The sequence below is a fragment of the Vulpes lagopus genome, chromosome 20, assembly GCF_018345385.1.
Source record: "Vulpes lagopus strain Blue_001 chromosome 20, ASM1834538v1, whole genome shotgun sequence".
Lineage (NCBI taxonomy): Eukaryota > Metazoa > Chordata > Mammalia > Carnivora > Canidae > Vulpes > Vulpes lagopus.
Window position 1 is genome coordinate 5,000,630 of NC_054843.1, and position 20,187 is coordinate 5,020,816.

Genomic DNA, 20,187 nt, shown 5'->3' on the forward strand with positions numbered 1-20,187 from the left:
CTACATATTGTGTTCTTATTAAATAGATTGAGAATATGCTAGGCCTTTCTTTCTTGAGCTGGGAAATAGAAAGTATGTCCTTATATTTGTCTTCTCCCTATTATAACTGGTAGAAATGGAGTCCTTTCCCTTGCCAATTCATCTTTCAACTTAACTGTTTTGTTTTTTTCCTCACCTTAAAAGCTCATAAAATAAAGCCAACACTAAGCAATGGATTCGTTGCTTGCAAGTGTCCTTGGAAGTTCCTGAACTCCCTGCTAACTTGTTCACACCTCACAGAAACCCCTTTCTTCTACCAATAAGGAAATGGAGGGGACACAGAGAGGAGTTAAAGACTTTAGTTAGTAGCATAGCTGGACTTAACCCAGGTAGCCTGGGTCCGAAGTTCTTATCTTAAAAGAAATATGATTTACAACTCAGATAGCCAGTAAGTTCCTAGGTTTGTCTGAGGAGACTGACAATAAGTTTTGATAAGTAAGGAACCAAACAAGAGGAAATTTAGTTACTTTTTTATTTTAAAAAAGATAGTTTATTCAGTGTTAATAATATGTATACCAGTAGTAAACATTTATGCCATTTGGGGCAACATTTAGAGAAACCCAAGCACTTTACTACAAATTGTCACTTTCCCTGCCTAATATCAACTATGAATAACCATGGCCTAATCCAACCTGATCTTTTCTACCAGCACCAGGTAGCACCACAACCCGAGATCTTTTTCTCCCAGTGTCAGATCAATGCACTGCAGATTCAAAGCTCTAAGTTTACATGGAGAATCGCTGTCAGCAGTTTTGACATTGAATGCACTGGCACCTTAAACTTTTTTTTGTTGGTTGGCTTGTTGGTTTCTTTGGTAAGAACTGACTTGAGCCATCTATTCACTAGTCCTTCTAACTGGCTGTATTTGCAATTCTGTGTCCTAGCTCCTATGCTTTTGAAAGCATATAGTAGTAGTAATAATAATATTAAATAGCAGAATAGCCACAGCTCTGCTCTGTTGACATCTGCTGCTGCCTATGACTATGTATGAAAGCTCCACTGGGCAGAGACTGATATATTATGTTCATTGCTGTGTGCCTAGCACACACAGTGTCATCAAGCACGTACCAGGAGCTCAATGAATGGTTTCCATTCAGATGTGTCACAGGTTGATCGCTTACATCTCCCCCAAGTTGATAATTGAAATGTACTTACAATTGATATAGTGAACAAATTCTGTAGATATCCTTCTATTTAATAATTTCCTTCTATAAAATCAGCTGGTATAATAATTGGTTCATATTAAGTTATTGCATGGTTAATAATCTCAGTTTACAACCTTGCACCTTTCCAAGTCTATGAAATAAAATTGGGAAGGTCTGAGCTCTCACTCTTTAGTGGACTAGTTTTATGGCCAAAGGCAAAGTAATATCTTTGAGAATTAGTTTCTCCATCTGCAAAGTGACCCTGTGCATAATAACCCCCTAGGGCTGATAGGAAGAGCATATCGATAACTCGCCCATGACCCCACAACCAATAAGTAACAAAGGTAGGATTCAAAGTTGGCTTCTCTGGCTCCAATTTAACAGTTTATGACTCTGAAAACCTGTGAGAACATCTAGGAAGTTATTGAAGAAGAGTGGTCCTGAGACAAGAAGGTAAACAGCAGTTTATCAGGGAAATTAAATCAGAAAAGAGCTTTCCAGACTGGACTTGGCTGTGTCCATGGCTGGCCAAGTTGAAGGCTGTAACCTTGTCCTCATTAGCAACACATCTCAGCAACTCAGAAAACTGGCCATGGATCAGTGCATAACTTAAGGTCATGCACATGGACTGTGTAAAATTGAGGGGTACAGAGTAAAGATGTGATTATCCTAACATAAAATAAGTCTTTTTCCATTAACATTTGCTATTAGTTGGATGTTAGTCCTACAAAAAAAATGTTTAATGCTGAAACTAGAATCTCTTTTTTGAACAGGCTTAAAGTATGCCTATTAGCAAGCCATGGAATGCATTAAAGGGGGAATGGAAATTATTGTGCTAGTATTAGCAGAGCAGGAAAGAAATCGTTTTTTATACATCATTTTCAAAAGCATCTAAGGGAAAATCAAATCCAAATGTCTCTTTCACAGTATTTACATGAAGAGTGCAGAGCCTGAAATATTTTCATTCAAAAATGATTATTTTTAAAAAGTCTATCGAAATAAATTAAGCATGTTTGCTGAAGTACAAATTAAGCCATGATTTTCATTTAGAACGATGAGAAAAATCAAGTAACAGGATAGTGCAATTTCAAATCTTCTAGTTCATGTATTTACATGCTATAGCAGTGACTGTATTCCCCTTTCAATGTCATGCATGAGGTCTGAAGGAAAAGAGAATGTAAAGCATGTGGGCAGTTTGTTGCCATCTTTATTATGTTTTCTCTTCTTTCTTTCAGTTCCACCTTTTATCCAGCCTTTTGAGTTTCCAAGATTCTCCATTGGACAGCGTGTCTTTATCCCATGTGTTGTGGTCTCAGGGGACTTACCCATCACAATCACCTGGCAGAAGGATGGCCGGCCAATCCCAGCAAGCCTTGGGGTGACCATCGACAACATTGACTTCACGAGCTCCTTACGGATTTCCAATCTCTCCCTCATGCACAATGGGAATTATACCTGCATAGCCCGGAATGAGGCAGCGGCTGTGGAGCACCAAAGCCAGCTGATTGTGAGAGGTAAGGAGAGGGACACAGGATGCATGGCATTGATGTGGTTAAATTCAACAATGCTCACAGAGAGTGTTCACTTGAAAAAATTTGAAAATAGGGCAGCCTGGGTGGCTCAGCCGTTTAGCGCCACCTTCAGCCCAGGGCCTGATCCTGGAGTCCCACATCAGGCTCCCTGCATGGAGCCTGCTTCTCCCTCTGCCTCTCTCTCTCTCTCTTCTCTCTGTGTGTGTGTGTGTGTGTGTGTGTGTGTGTGTCTCATGAATAAATAAATAAAATATTTTTTAAAAATTTTTGAAAATAATTAGAATTCATAGAATTTGCTGAAATCCCATTAAAATAAACCCCACAACTGTAGAAACCAACAACAAACTCCACTAACACCAAAACCAAGGTTTTATTTACCTAAAACATGAAGCCTCAAATAATTAGCACCTAAGAAATGTGTGCTAGAAGAAGTTTGAGTAGGACTTAATTAGTAACTAGGCTTTCCCTACATTAACCCATAAATTCCATGAGCTCCTACTGTATTATATTTACTCTATTTAGCACTTTTTATAATATTATTATTTAGATTGATGGTTTTACAAATGTTTGTCAAATATTTTTTGTCAGATCACAATTTTTCTTTATTTTTAATTAAAATTTACTTATTTGAGAGAGCAAGCATGAGCAGGGGGAGGGGTGGAAGGAGAAGCAGACTCTGTGCTGAGCAGGGAGCCCGACGCTGGGCTGAATCCCAAAACCCCAGGATCATGATCTGAGCCAAAGGCATATGCTTAACCAACTGAGCCACTTAGGTGCCCCTCAAATCACACTTTTTCTGATGATTCATAAAATAATAACTTTTTTTTAATTTGTTTTACTGAAGTACAATTGACACATAGCAAATAGTAGCTTATTGTGTTTTTTTAGTTTTAGAACTGTGAAGTTAGTTTCAGTTTAGAAATATGTTTTGCTCTGCCCTTCTGTTAAGTATTAGACCTCTCATTAATTTAGGAGGCTATAACAACATTTATTAAATTAAACAAAGTGAGGTACCACTCATTTAAAAATTAAAATAGGGTGGTGTAGCTTGTAGATAAAATTGTCAGGGAACTTGATGCATCTAAAATGTAAGTATTGCTCTTATTTCAAATCTGTATTCTAGTCATCAAATCCCCATGAAGGTTCTACTTATCTGCAAAATGAGCTGCTGCTATTCTGTAAAGTCTCTTGGCCGCAGACATGTGATTTTATGATTCTGTAAGAGCTGTATGTGTTCATCTCCTACTACAGTTCTCACCTGCATTGCAAAAGTAATTGTATGAAATTAAATTCTTATGTTAATGTCGATTATTTGCATTTTAAAATCTCCATAATTGGACTCTCAGAGTAATTGTTGGGAGAGGTTGATTTCCATTATTTTCCAGGTAGTTGATAGATCTGAGCAGATTCTTTCTTGAGCAGCAGATTCCTATGTCTTTTCTTAATCTTTGGACCTTGTTCTCATGACATCTCTTCTGGATGATGAGTAATGTACTTTCTGTGGACTTGCCAACAAAAGAAACTGAAGCATACTTAGAGTTTATATAAAGAAACCAACTTTGTATTTATAAAAAAGATTTTCCCTGAGTAAGAAAATATATTTTCAGTCGCATACAAACTAAAAATACAAGTGACATTTTTTCTCTTTCTACCTTGTGCTTTTGAGTATAAGAATAGGAATGCATGAATCTGTTTCTCATTTTTTGAAGACAAATAAAAATGGGAGCCAATGTAGTATCCATTTCCCAAATGTTTTCTTATAAGAGGAATTGACTCTTACTGTTATTTGTGAAGGCCAAAGCAGTACATCAGCCTATTTCCTGAATAATCTGCTCTGAAGGCTGCAAGTCAGGGAAAAGAATTGTTAGACAAAAATGGACATGCATGCTGTTTGTATCGCTTGCCCTTACAGGGAAGGTAACCAGATTTTTTTGACCAAAAGCAGAGCTTAGATGAACTGAAGTTGAACCTACCCATCTGGGGTGATGTGGTTGATCACAATCTGATTAGTGGCTTCATGTGGTTGTTCTTCAAATATGTCAAATAACCTTCTGTAAATCACCAATGAGTGAAGATAGTTCTGAAAAAGGGAATGTGCTTCACAAGCAGGTCAGTGGTTGGGGAAGTAGCCAAGGACAAGATAATGTGGGACAGTAATCCTCAGTCTAGACTTAACCATAGAATCTCTTAAGAGTCTTAAGAAAATGCTGATAACTATTTTCTGGCCCCAATTAATCCCAATTAAAGAATAATCTTTAAGAGTAGATCCACCTTTCATATCTCTGGGGTATTCCTTCCTCCTTCCCGCCCCCCCAAAAAAAAAATCACCTGTGTGTGGTTCTTAACATTTTGTCACACATTAGAATTACATGAGGAGCTTTAAAAGTCCTGATGTCTAAGTTGCAGCCCATACTAATTAAATAGCCATCTTTGGAGGTGGGGCCCAAGGATCAGTAATTTGTAAAATCCCCAAACTGACTTAGTATACAGCAAAGTCAAGTCCTAGCACCCCAAGTAATTTAAATATGGAGCTAATTTAATCACTTCTTGGCCTTTTGGCTAAGATCAAGTGTTGAATATGGAACTATTTTAGAAGCCTGGACTTTTTTATAAATGTGAAGAGATGTCATTAGTGACTTTAACCAGGTCAGTGACATGGCCTGATTTATCTTTTTAATTATAACACTAGTAGTTGTTTGAAGAGTGGACGGGTCCAGGAAGTAAGGGTAGTAGTTAAGAGTCTATTTTGGAAGTTTAGGTAAGATGAAAAGTGCCCTGAACAAAGGTGGTAATAGTAATGAGAAGCAGTTGAATTTGCAATACGTTTTGAAGGCAAAGCAAACAAAACATGTTTATAAAGTGAATGTTGTGAATGAGAGGAAGCACATGTATTGCTTAATAAGGTAAATAGAACTCTTTAACGGAAGTGGGGAAGCAGCAAAGAATAGCAGTGTAACATAGGGAACAATGACATGGGAGAAGCAAGAGGGTCCAGACCCAAGGCGTTCCAGCATTTGAGATTCCAGGAATCAGCAAAGGAAACAGAAAAGGAAAAGGAGAAGCCAGTGAAGTAAGAGAAGTACAGCAGACTGTGGGGCCCTGGAAACAAATTAGGAAGTATATCAAGAAACACAGGTAATAATGTATATAAAATCCCACTGGAAATAGAAAAAGGATATCCAAGAATAGGTCATGGGCAGGGGTGGGGGGATTGGTCACTGAGCATAGACAGATGGATTTGCTTATGACCATGAAGAGTGGTGTGGTTGCAGTGAATGTCTGATTAGTAGGGCTAATGAACACAAAGGGAGGTGAATAAATGTGTGGAAATTCAAGAAAATATGATTATTTTAATATTTGCAGAAACATTGCTATCATGGGAAGCAGAAAAATGGAGAGGAAATTGAAGAGGACATGAGACAAGAGAAGCTTACATGCTAATGGGAATTAGTAGAGAAGAAAGAAGTATGTGGCAAAGATAAAGAGATAATTATAGGATCAAATCCTTGAGTTAGTGAATGGAGATTGGATTCTTTGCACCAATAGAATATGTTAAAAGCAGTATAGTAAGAACTATTGTGGTGGTATTCCAAAAGATAGAATCAACTGAAATGGTTGGAAATTTCAGGGAGGCAGATTTTGGTTCATGTACCGTGAAACACAAATTAGAAAATCTATTGAATGGGGCCATCAAAGAGTAACAGGTAATGGATCTGTCCTCCTACCATTAAAAATAATCTATAAAACTGGGGGAAATTTTTATAAAACAACCATTTCCAGGCAGTGGAACAGGAGGCAGAGGGTCGTGATCCTTGAAAAAATGGATGTATATTAATTGAGCTCCAAAATTTACCCCAATTTACCTCAAATTTCTGCATGGGGCACATTCCAAACCATGGCAGAGGGATACAGAGCCCAAGCAGATAACAGTGATCTTGCTGGGTGGAGAATACAGATAGAAATGTATAACTATTGAGGTGTGGGATTTTTCAGGACAGAATACTGGGGAGTGGTGAGCTGTTCAGAGAAAGATTTCTAAAAATTTCCTTTTGAGTCTTCAGCTGAATACTACACTTCACATGCATGGATGAGACTTCATGAAGTCTGCTAGAGAACAGCTACCAGGTAGATGTGAAATGAATAAAGACTTCAGAGGTTACATAGTGCTGGGATATATTGGAGTTCTGAATAGCCAGAGTAGAGAACAAATGGGAATTCAGGTAAAATATCAAAGAGGCCCATAAGAGGAAGACTAATCTATCTCTAAAAGAAGGACTACTCTATACAAAGGCCTAAAAAGGCCTTGAGAGAGGCTTTGACAAAATAAAACTTCACCAGTAAATTAAATGTCTGCAAGAATAACATTCAACACTCTTAAAAGGAAGTAAACAAAATGCATACTCTCAATCACATATTCACAATGTGTTACACATAGTTACTAGATATGTAAAGGAGGAAAATGTGAGCCAAAAACAGAAGGAAAAACAATTAAAAAGCCAGACTAATGGGCATGTAGAGGTTGGAATTAGCAGGAAATTTTTCAAGCAGATATCATCTTATTTCAATGATTCAAATGAAAATATATGTGCAATAAGTGAATACATAGGGAATGAAATAAGGGAGATGTAAAACTTTTTTTTTTGTAAAAAAAATTTTTTTAAGAATTAGAAAGAAATTCTAGATCTGAAAGACATATCTGAAATGAGAAATTCACTGGATTCATTTATATATAAGATACTAGATACTGCAGAATAGAGGATTACTGAACTTGAAAAGAGGGTAAGAGAAATTATTCAGATATTTTCATGGAGAGGTAAAAGAAGGAAAAAACAGTAAACACTGACTCACTGAATTTGGGAAAATATCAAAAACTGATATATACATAGTTGGAATCTCAGAAAGAGGTGGAGGGAAAAATATATTTGAATAATAATGATTGGAAATTTTCCAAATATTAAGAAAAATATAAATCTACACATCAAAATGACCAAAGAAACCCTCAAAAAATAAGCACAAAGAAAAACCATGCCATGGCACATTCTAATTAAATTATTAAAAAATAATAATAAAATACTAAAAATAACCAGAGAAATTTGACTTGTTACATCACAATGGACAGTAATAAAACTATAGGCTACTCATCAGAAACAATTCAAGCCAGAACAGAATGAAACAATATCTTTAAAGTGCTGAAAGGAGGGGTAGAGGAGGAACATTTATCAGTCTAAGATTCTATAACCTGCAAAACATATTCTTCAAAAATGGAGGTGAAATAAATACATTTTTAGACAAATAAAGGTTTAAAGAATTAATCACTAACTACATATTTACTGCAATGAATATTAAAGAATGCTCTTTGAACTAAAAGAAAATAATTCCATGTAAACTGATCTATAAGAGGAATGAGGATTGCTTGGTATGATAAATTTATGGCTAAAGATAACATACACCTTATCATTTTCATTTCTTTTTTGTTTTGTTTTGTTTATATTTTGTTTTTTTTTATAAATTTATTTTTTATTGGTGTTCAATTTGTCAACATAGAGAATAACACTCAATGCTCATCCCATCAAGTGCCCCCCTCAGTGCCCGTCACACAGTCACCCCCACCCCCCGTCCATCCCCCTTCCACCACCCCTAGTTCGATTCCCAGAGTTCATTTCCTTTAAAAATATTTAGAGGTTTAAACAGTAATAATTTATAACATGCAAAAATAAAATATACAATAATATCACAAAGAACAGGAAGAAGGAAAATGGAATTGTACTGCTGTAAAATTCATTCTGTTATACATGAAGTGTTAATGATTTGAACATAGATGCTGCTAGTTAAATATGTCCAATGCAAACTCTTGAGCAATTATCAAGAATGAAACAAATAAGTATAGATATTAATCCAACAGAATAGGTAAAAGAACATTAAAATATCCCCAATTAGCTATGGGAAAAAGGTAGGAAAAGAGAGACAAAATAAAAAGAACAGATGGAAAATAGATGGAAAACTTTAATACAACTATATCAATACTTTATTAGGTATAAATGGACTAAACATGTCAGTTAAAAAGCAAAGATTATCAATCTTAATTAAAAAGCAAGATTCAAGTACATGCTATGCTATGGTAAATATAAAAACATAAATAGTGAAATATAAAATGTTATAAAGGACCAATCATAAAAAGCATGATTGGATGTATTAATATTAAATTAAATCTCAGGATAAGGAATATTACTATAAGCAAATAAGGACATGTTAAAATAATAAAATGGTTAGTTCATCCATAAGACATATAAATCTGAAATACAGATGCACCTAATAACAGAAATCCAAACACATGATTACAAAAGAAAACTGAAAAGAATAACAGACAAATAAATAATGACAATTAGGAATTTCAGCTCTCCTTTCTCAATAAATATTAGGATCAGCAGGAAAAAAAAAATCAGTAAGAACAGAGGTTTAGACTACACTATCAACCCATATAACCTAATTGATATTTATGAATTATATCCAACAACTACAGAATACACATTCTAGAATTCTGATCACCTGAACATAAGAATGTAAATTTTGTTGTTTAAAGCTGTTAAGTTTGTTGTGATTTATTGCAGCAGCTATAGAAAACTAATGCAAAAACAAACATCACTATAGTTCCTGAAGACATTAATTAAAAGGATAATAAATGTTTTGGATAATTTTATATCAGTATATTTGACAATTTAGATCAAATGATCAATGATTTAAAAGACATAAACTATCCAATTAGATACAAAAAAGAAAATTCGATTAGCCCCATGTCTGTTAAAGGTTTGAATTTATTATAAGAAAACTTTCTCACAAAAACTGAAGGCTGAGAGAGCCTAATTTGTAAGTTTTAGCAAGAATTAAAGAAAGAAAAAAAAAGAATTAAAGAAAGAAATAATAGCACCTTTATGCAAACTCCTTCAGATAATCCAGGAAAAGGGAAGAGTTCCCAAATTTTTAGACACAGCATAACCCTAAGATAAAAGTTAATAAAGACATTGCACACAAAAAAATTTACAAACTGTTATTGATTGTAAATATAGGTGCAAAAAAATTACATGTCAGTAATGTAAAGAAAGGATTGCATATTATGACAAAGTGGGCTTTATCACAGGAATAAAACCTTGGTTTAATATTCAAAAACTAATCCATTGAATTTACCATATTAACAAAATAAAAAGGAAAAATCACAGAAAGAAATAAAATAGATGAAAGGAACTTACTGCAATTCAATATCCATTCTAGATTTTTAAAAAACACTTTCAATTAACAAACAATAGTAACTGTCTCACTAGAATAAAAGGTACCTATGAAAAATCCATAATGTTTCGTACTCTTTATCCTTATGATTAAAAAAGAGGTAGTATGTCTACTCTCAATATTTCTATCTGTACTTTAGTGGTTATAGCCTTTGCTCTTAGACAAGAAAAAGAAATACAAGGCATAGCATTTGTGATAAAAGGCACAAATGTACCTACATGTGCTGATGACATGGCTGTGTACAGAAAAATGTTAACAAATATACCAATACACACACAAAAAAAAGGAGTCAAAGTACATCAATATTAAAACACAATGAAACACAAAGGAAGACTGTAACAGAGGAAGTAAGAGACAAAAAAAAACAAGACAAATGTAAATGTATTTGTAAATGTCCATAACAAGTCAGTCCTTCCCTATCAATAATTATTTTAAATGTAAATAGAATAGACTACTGATACCCATAAAACATAGATGACTCTGAAGAACAATATGCTGAGTAAAAGAAGCCAGACACGTAAAAAGAGTAACATATTCTACATATAACATATCATAACATATTCTATTTTTATTCATTTATAAGACACTCCAGCATAGAAAACTAATCAACAGAGGTAAAAATTAGAATGGTTGCCACTGGGAAGAAAAATTTGGAACTGACAAGGAATGGATATGAGGAAACTTTTGGGAGGCAATGGAGATATTCTAAATCTTTATGGGGTATGGGTTTTGTGGATTTATGCATTTGTCAAAACCTATCAAACTGTACACTTTAAAGCTGTTTATATATAAATTGTACTTCAATTTTTAAAATACTAAAAGATAATATTCCTAAGGTTCAAAATGCTTTGAAAATGAAATAACTAACTTACTTTCTAAAATAACAACTTTCCTACCAAGAGAGGTTTGTTAAAAATGGGATTGTGTTTTGTAAGGAACTGTATAATAGAAATAGATGTCACAAGTTAGTGACTGTCCTCAATAAATAGAGCTTCCCTTCTGGCTCTAGTGCTCAATGATTTAAAATGAAAGGCTATTATTTAAGCATTCTCTTCCTCACAGGCTGTATCATCTTTTATAACACATGTAGAAAATAATCTAGCTTCAACATGACTTTTAGTAAATCTATTTTTGTTAATTCTTTTTAAAAAGATTTTATTATTTGAGAGAGAGGGAGAGAAAGCACAAGCTGGGGAAGGGGCAGAGGGAGAGGGAGAAGCAAACTCTCTGCTGAGTGGGGAGCCTGACATAGGGCTTCATCCCAGGACTCTGGGATCGTGACCTGAGCTGAAGGCAGATGCTTAACTGACTGAGCTACCTGGTGCTCCTACTTTTTTTTCTTTTAAAGATTTTATTTATTTATGCATGAGAGAGAGACACACACACAGAGGCAGAGACATAGCAGAGGGAGGAGAAGCAGGCTCTCTGCAGGGAGCCAGATGTGGGACTCCATCCTGGAACTCTGGGATCACACCCTGAGCCAAAGGCAGAGGCTCAACTACTGAGCCACCCAGGCACCCCCCTTCATCCTTCTCTTATTTCATCATGAAACAGCAGTGTATTCAGCAGATACTTGTAATTGCTAGGTTCTAGAATAGTCACTAGGATGATGAATGCTCATTTCTTCCCAGTGAGAGCCCCCATCGACTGGGAGAGAGACAGGTGACATCCTCACATGGTGATGTAACAAGCTGCAGAACAACTATGAAAGAAGAGGAAGTTACAAAATTTAGGTTAGGAGACATGTGAGGCAGGTTTCCGGAGGACGGGAGGGATCCTGAGGCATTAAAAAGTACAGCAGGGAGTTACAAAAGAAAGGAAGGCAGTATGTTCCTGGAAGAAGGTCAGTCATCTGCAATGGCAGGGTGGCTTGAGACAGCAGATGCGCTTATTTCCCTAGTGTGGTAGAATGGTGTGGCTGGAGAGCAATAGGATGAAGGGTGAAACTCAGAGCTAATGATCTAAAGCAAAAAAAAAAAAAAAAAAAGGGAGTCATACAGAATAAAGTGAGACCAGGAGGTCAGAAGCCCAGAGGGGAGGCCTCCATGGTCCACATGAAAAGTGGTGATGGTTGGAGCTAAGGTGATAGTAGCAAGGATGGCAAAGGTGGGGTTAATTCAGAAGATACTTTGTAGGAATTGGTGGCCAATCGTTGAGAAAAATGTTTGAGAAGCCTTGATAACAGACGTTCTCCCCAAGAGTACCTGGCCAAGGACTATGGTGGGTGTTGTAGTGGAACTTGGGATATCTCATTGTCTCCTCCATTCTCTATCTGCCCACAATACAGAATAACTGGGGCAGGGAACTTTCTCTGTGGATGGCTAATGCCTGCTGTGAGTGACAGCCTCTTGCCTTAGATTGCTAGAAATTAGGCAACTGCTCAAATTTCAGCCTTTAATTTGAATGGCCAAGTAGTTGAAGTTCATCATCACTTCAGCTGGATCATATTCTGAATCAGCTAAATAGACATTTTAGGTAAGATGAAGATGAAAAATCTTATCATTTTATTGCCATTTAGAATGAAAGAGCATTCACATTGCAAAGTGTGGGCTTCCCGATTAACTTTGGAACACAGTTGGTTCATGAAAAAAATGCAAAGGTATGGTTGGGGAAAGAAAACCCACGTGAAAATAGCAAAAAGCATTAGGGGATAATTATATAGGTCTTTAGTTAAATCTTTGAGTTAAGAAATGTTTTTCTCTTGATGGCTTTAAGTTTTAGGTCCAAGATGTAACTTGGAAAAAACAGAACTAGAATTGAGAAGCTTAGAGACCTTGAAATTGCCTTGTCACAGCAAGGGTGGTTTGGGAGCCTTCGAGTGATATACTATTAATTACAAGAGCAAAATGAACTCTAATAAGGGAAAGACCAGTGCTTGATATGTTCAAAGAAGGCTTCATGGAAGGAGTGAGCTCCATCAGCCTTGATATGAGTAGGAGTTAGATGGAGAATAAAAATGCAACAATCTGAGCTACTGTCTCCCATACAACTTTATCATTAGCGTCTTTCATCTAAATAATTCACTAAAATGTTATAAAGGAGTCTTGCTTCTCCACCAAATACCCCTTCTCTCTGTATCATAGAACCCATAAATAATCAAAGAAAATTCAGCTTGGGTAAAAAAAAAATGCAACAGTTGGTCTCTCTGTAAGAAAATCAAGGTCCACATTTCTACTTGTGCATTTTCTATGTGACTTTGAGAATGTGATTGAATCTTTCTGATCTTCAATTTCCTAATATGTAAAATAGGAACAATGAGGCTTACCTCTTGGAGTTGCTGAGATAATTTAACTAGGTAACAATTGGTATCACCTTGGCACCTGGCTGGCAGCAGAGCTCTCGGATTACTTTCCATGGATAAGTAGAGGGGACACAGGTATCCAGGCATATGTTCTGAGGGCAGGGAGAGATAGCACCAGCCAAGACATAGAGGCTGTGCCATAGAGTTTGCCCATCTGCCTATTGTTATCAACAAGTATGTACTTGATGGAAGAAGTGATGGGGAACTACAAATGTCCTTGAATGGATTGCCTTAAGAAAGAAAGACCAGTCTGGTAACAGTTGATTGGCTGTGCTGTGTGGACAGGAGAGCCAAGGCTGCTTGGCCTGCAAGCCTGCCTCCCCAGACCTCTTCTCTGCCTCCCTTCTTTCTTCTTTTCTTGCTTTCAGCCCTGGACACCTGTTAGTTGTGTAAGTTTTAAAGAAACTCCTTAGCCTCTCTTTACCTCCATTCTCTTACTCATAAAATGGAATAATACCTAACTGAGATTTCTTTTTTTTCTAATGGAGATTTCTGAGGGTTACATAAAATAGTGCGTTTATCACAATGCTTGGCATAGAATAAGCACTCAGTGGGTGATGATACCCCTCTACCCTTGTCCCTCTGTCTGTCCCTTCCTGCCATTCATATCCACACAGTTTTGGAACATGATTGAGGACACACTACATAGGCAATCCAAGCATTAGGCAATTAATTAGAATGAAGGCATTGGGAATATAGTCTAAGGTAAAAGTAGAATATATTTTTGAAGAAACCACAGCAGTTGGGGTAAATTGCATTCAAGAGGTAAAGGTGACAACAAAGATAATTCAGCTGAGGTGTAAAATAAATGGGTATGACAGCAATGGAGTTTGGAGGCTGATTCCTAGTTATTCCTTCTATTACAGTCCTATGACCTAGGGTCATTATAGAGCTTAGCTCAGTTTTTGATTGTCTGGGTCATTGGCAAGATTTATAGAGACTTAATGTAAAATACATTAGCTGTTATCATAGGGGAAATTAAAAGAAAAAAGAAAACAAAACAATCCTTAGCTCTTATGTGTGTGCCCCATGGCTTACACTGGCTGTGGACCAATGATCTCCCCAATGTCATGCTCAGTCGAGTGACCTTGGCATTAATGAAGCCATTTGGAGGAAAAGCACTAGACTTAATGACAGAACATACCTGCCCTTTGCTTCCTGTTATTGACTCTGCATCACCAAGAGGAAAGCCGCCAATCCAATGGTTTTCTGTGATTCTAAAGGAGGTCAGTGTTCTCACACTTGTTTATGTCCAATGATGTGTCTGTTGTTTCTGGCTGTTAATGATGAGCTGCCACATGGAAAATAAATGCTACACAAAAGACATCTAGTTAACCTTTATTTAGCAAGGAAAATAAGTGATATGAGGCCACTATCTTGTTGCTATGTTCAGTGACCCAATTCGATACCATATACGTACTATCCTTTTACGTCATCCATTGATGCTTCCAACAAAGATTTATTAAGCATGTGTTTTATTCAGATATTCTGAGTGTTGGGGTAGAGTGGTGATCAAAGCAGAGATGCCAAGTTCTTGCCCCATAAAACTTATATTCCAATGAAAGACAGAGACAATAAACAAGCAATGTTAGGTATCTGTATGTACTATGAAATCAAAACTCCATAGGAGGATTGAGAGTGATAGGGATAGGAAAGGCATGTCAGGTCGGATGGACAGGGAAAGCCTTTCTGAAGACTTTTGAGCAGACATGACTAAGATGAGAGAACAAGTCTCAGGGAGCTCCAGGCAGAAGGACCAAGCATGAAGACCCCAGATCGGAGTGTGCTTTGTGTGTTCAAAGAGCAGTAAAGAGGCCAGTGGGCTCCGTGTTGCCTAAGGGAGGAGGGAAAGGATGGAGGGCAAGGACCAGGCCATCTTTCTGGCTGTGACAGGAAGCCATTGGATTTTAGTTTCCACTGTCATAAATTAAGTCTTACCTAGACTTTGACCAATTACCATCTTGACTAAATGCCAACCAGTAGAGAATGGCAAGATTTATGAGCATGCCCCTCCCCCTTCCTCCCCACCACCAAATAATTCCCAGTTTTACCTTCAGTAAAACTGAATCCCTGTCCATTTTGACAGCTTAGGGAAGCTTACATCCATTCTTTGGAAATATATAGTTTCCTGGAGGCCATGAAGTCCAAACATAAAAAAAAAAAAGGACTATATCTAAGATTGAAAAAGACCTGTCCTATTATAAGCATACTACTATTCTTCTCTTAAAAGCTACAAAATATTTCTTCCTTGTAAAAAACAAAACAAACAAACAACAACAAAAAAAAAACAGACCAAGCCAAATATCACTATTTTGAACTGCCCCCATTTTAGACAAGGTGAGCAGAAAGCACCCTCCAAGGAATCCCTGGGGTCTTCAGATACCGTCAGACCCCATGGGTCCTATGACATGATTTGGGTATTTTGGGAGATATGTATCTCAAATTACTCTTTTTGGGGGGATAGAGGTAATGTTCATGCAGTTATCATTCACACAAGTGAATGGTAAGAATAGTTTATGTTGCCTTTAGGGGATGTGACATAGTTATTTGCTTGAATCTATCCTTTTCATTTTCTTAATCACCCTTCTCCCCACTGAAAAGCCTTTCTATTGGAAAACCAACTATATCAGCAAACATGCTCACTACAACATAAAGTCTTACACAAATAAAAGGAAACCAAAATATACTTTTATTTTTTCAAAGATTTTATTTATTTATTTATTTATTTATTTATTTATTTATTTGAGAGAGAGAGAGCACAAGCTGGAGAGAGGGCCAGAGTGCAGAAGAAGAGGGAAAGATAATCTGAAGTAGATTTTATGCTAAGCACAGAGATGGACATGAGGCTTGATCTCACAACCTCAAGATTGTGACCACAGCCAAGACCAAGAGTTGGCCATTTAACTAGCTAAGCCACCCAGATACCCCCAAAGTATAATTTTTAAAAAAGGAAACAGGGACACCTGGGTGGATCAGCAGTTGAGCATCTGCCTTTGGCTCAGGGCATGATCCTGGAGTCCTGGGATGGAGTTCCATATCAGGTTCCCTGCATGGAAACTGCTTTTCCTTCTACCTGTCTCTGCCTCTGTGTTTGTGTCTGTGTGTGTGTGTGTGTGTGTGTGTGTGATGAATAAATAAATAAATCTTTAAAAATAAATAAATAAACAAACAAACAATTTAGGGTAATTATAAGCCAGACAATACTGAGAATACTGAGTATTAAGTCTTTGGGTCATATCGTAAGTTTTAGCTAAAATTGGAACAGTTCTACCTCTAGTCTGTATCCCCTTGGCCAGAATCCTCCTATATTGCTTAATACTCTCTTCCCTGAGAACAAAGTAGGGCTATCCTACTCAAAGCCTTTGGGCATTGAGGTCACTCTGATGTGTAGTATTAACTTAGCCATGCTACTTTGGACAAAGTCTATTTTCCTATTCCATAAAACTGTAATAATAATACCTATTAGTTGTTTGTTCAACAGATATTTTCAGAGTACTTTCTGTGTTCCATTGCTGTGCTGCATGCTGGGGATACAATGGTCTGTGGGAAATGAATGGTTCTTATTCTCATATGGTGTAAAGCATGATGGAGGACACAGGCAATGAAACCAGCAATACCAGACATGCTTGATAAAGGCAATAGCAGGGTAACATGGTTCTGTGGGGATACTTAATCTCATCAATAGGATCAGAAAGAGTATTTCAGACAAAATGGGCTTTGAGCTTAGATGTAAATAATAATAATAGAAAAACTGTTAAAGAAATTCAGAAGTTCGTGTGAAAACCCAGAAGCAAGAACAATCTTAGGAGTTGGATAATAGAGTTTTAGCACACTAGAGAAAAGCCTGCAAGAGGGGAATGTTGAGAGATGAAGCTAGAGACCAGGAACCCTCATAAAAATCCTTCAAAATAGAGTCTGGACTTTATCAAGGGATAATGGGAATGCACTGGTGATTTTAAGTAGGAAGTCACCTCATGCAATTAGTGTCTTGCATTCTTCAAGCCACTGAGTGGAGAACAGATTCAAGTTGGGCAGTAGGTTCCAGGTAGACCAGTGAGGATGCTACTTGAGAAGCCAGCCAAGAACACTACTGGCCTAGTCTCAAGGGGAGTTCCTCTGAAAGCAGAGTTTGAGGTATATGATTGGCTGCCAGTCACTTGTTTGAGATGTGATTCCTGGATTCCAGATTGAGAAATGGGGAAGAGGAGAATGAGATCAGAAAGGGAGGAAAAATCAATTAAAGTTGCTTTAGTGGGGTTGTTGATGCTGTGGACAGTTGGGGCTCATTTGTACTGGGAATCCTCTGAGGAATCACACAAAACAATGATTCTCAAAGTGTTGTCTTTGGACCAGCAGCCTCAGCATCACTGGTAGCTTTCTTACTTCAAGAAACATAGTGTCCTGGATCCCTTCTCAGATCTACTGAGTTAAAACTTTGCAAGATAGGGTTCAGAACTTGTGTTTTAGTCAGGTGATTCTAATGCCCTTTAATGTTTGAGAAACACAGACACGGAATGTGCCTCAGAACCATTCCATGGGATTAGAGAATGGAGAGGAGGGGGATGCTCCCTCCACCATCTTCATTGTTATGTGTTTGCCTCCCACATTTCTGGGTTGCACCAGTGAAAGTGAGTAAGCACTTGTGACTCTGGAGGAGGTCCTGAGACAGCAAAGAGAGACTCATCATGCTCTTGGTGTCATATCCTGGCAAGTACATGGAAGTATCCAGCCACTGGTGTGCTGAAACCATATGGATAGAAGATACATGGCATTTTACCACACACCCTGTCTACCCATCGTGACTAGAGTCTGGCAGTGAAGATGAAGATAATTTGATGACATGTGATAGATTTTCAAGGAAGAACCATCAGTACCTGATACAAGTAGTTGAAAGAGGAATATATGAAAGATGATTCTCAGTTTTATGGGCCATTTCCATCTGTAATTACCTTACACTTGCAATATGTCAATGGTTATTTCCCATGTAAACCTCTTTGATAAGTTTTTAAGTAATGTCCCTTTGGATTAGAATCAAATTGAGGGGAGGGGTCATAGATCAATTATAATTAGATGTACTTACAGAGGAAATACAAGAGATTAGTTACCCTGTTCATTTGACAAGGGATTTCCTTCTCTTAGCAGATTTTAGCCAAATAGAGCATAGACTATAGATGACTGCATATTTACCTTCCACCTGACAAGAGTGATTTTGGCATGGTGTCTTAAACTTTGTAATCTACCCTCAATGTTGATTACTTTTACCAGAAAACTTTGCTCTATATGATCTCCAGCATTTTTCCTAGAAATACTTTTCTTGGCATGAGATAGTCTTCCTTTATCACCTAATTTTAAATATATTTACATTTTATTGAATATGTATGTCTCAGAATACCATCTAAATGAAGTAAAATTGCTTACTGGTTAAGCAATACTGAACAGACCCATTGGCTGTATAAATTATTTAATTTGCAATTTGGGAATTGTGTTTGTTAAGGATATGTTAAAGCTGGACATACCTACATTTATTAAATTAACCAGTACTCCTAGGACAGTTAATATCCTCCAGGCACTGTTCTGAGAACATCTGTAATCTTAATTCATTTGATCCCGATACCAATCCTATAAAACAAGTGCTGTAATTATCCCTAATTTACAGATAAGGAAATTGAAGCCAAGAGTCATTTGATAACTTGCATCAGATCATCGAACTGGAAGAAGCAGGGCTGTAGCTCAAACCCTGGTGTTTAGTCCTTGGCTCTGTACTCCTAGCCATCACTTGTCTCTTTCAGAAACATAGCAGTGAGTTCCATCTCTAGCTGCTTCTTGTGTCTTGCTGTCATTCCCTCCTCCTTGGCTGTTTATGACAAAAACAATATCCACTATGGTTCAAATCATTTCAACATGATTCTAAGCTTCTAGCTAACCTAGACTTTGATCTTACTCCCAGTCCATTCATGTGATGGCTATAATCTTTATTGATTGGTACCACATAGACCCATGTTTCTGTCTCAAAATAATAATTCTGAAAATTGCAAGTCAGACAAGAGTAGCTCAACCAGGAACTATGGGAAGGAGGGGAAGAATGCTCACATTTGCTAGATGTCTAACATAGCATGGACACAATCCATCTCCTCTCACATAATCCTGTGACTGTCTTTTTGGAAGTTCATCCCATAATTAATCATTGACTTTTATGGAAGACTTTCTGAGATTCTAAAACCTTCCAATGCTGCCTTTCCTAGAAGTTTCTGTATCTTCTCTTTAAGAGAAGACTCAAGGGGGGCAGGGCAAGATAGTGGAAAAGTAGGGTCCCCGAGTCACCTGTCCCCACCAACTTACCTAGATAATTTTCAAATCACCCTGAAAACCTATGAATTCGGCCTGAGATTTAAAGAGAGAACAGCTGGAATGCTACAGAGAGAAGAGTTTGTGCTTCTAGCATGTATAACTTGTTTTTAGCCACTCTGCACTGAGCAAAATGACTAGAAAGAAGAACTTACCACAAAAGAAAGAATCAGAAACAGTACTCCCTGCCACAGAGTTACAGAATTTGGATTACAATTCAGTGTCAGAAAGCCAATTCAGAAGCACAATTATAAAGCTATTGGTGGCTCTGGAAAAAAAGCATAAAGGATTCAAGAGACTTCATGACTGCAGAATTTAGATCTAATCAGGCCGAAATTAAAAATCAATTAAATGAGATGCAATCCAAACTGGAGGTCCTAACAATGAGGGTTAATGATGTAGAAGAAAGAGTGAATGACATAGAAGACAAGTTGATGGCAAGGAAGGAAGCTGATGAAAAAAGAGAAAAAACAAAAGATCATAAGGAATCGTTAGGGGAAATGAATGACACACTCAGAAGAAAAAAAATCTACATTTAATTGGG

At 37.0% G+C, this 20,187-nt stretch overlaps 1 protein-coding gene across 1 annotated transcript in view; it reads left to right on the forward strand.

Annotated features, from left to right (window-relative positions):
• Positions 1-20,187, forward strand: part of DSCAM (DS cell adhesion molecule) — a 310,241-nt gene that overhangs the window by 45,872 nt on the left and 244,182 nt on the right. The window contains exon 7 of the mRNA XM_041734699.1: positions 2,420-2,698. Coding sequence (XP_041590633.1) covers positions 2,420-2,698 — 279 coding nt within the window. The remainder of the gene's footprint in view (positions 1-2,419; positions 2,699-20,187) is intronic.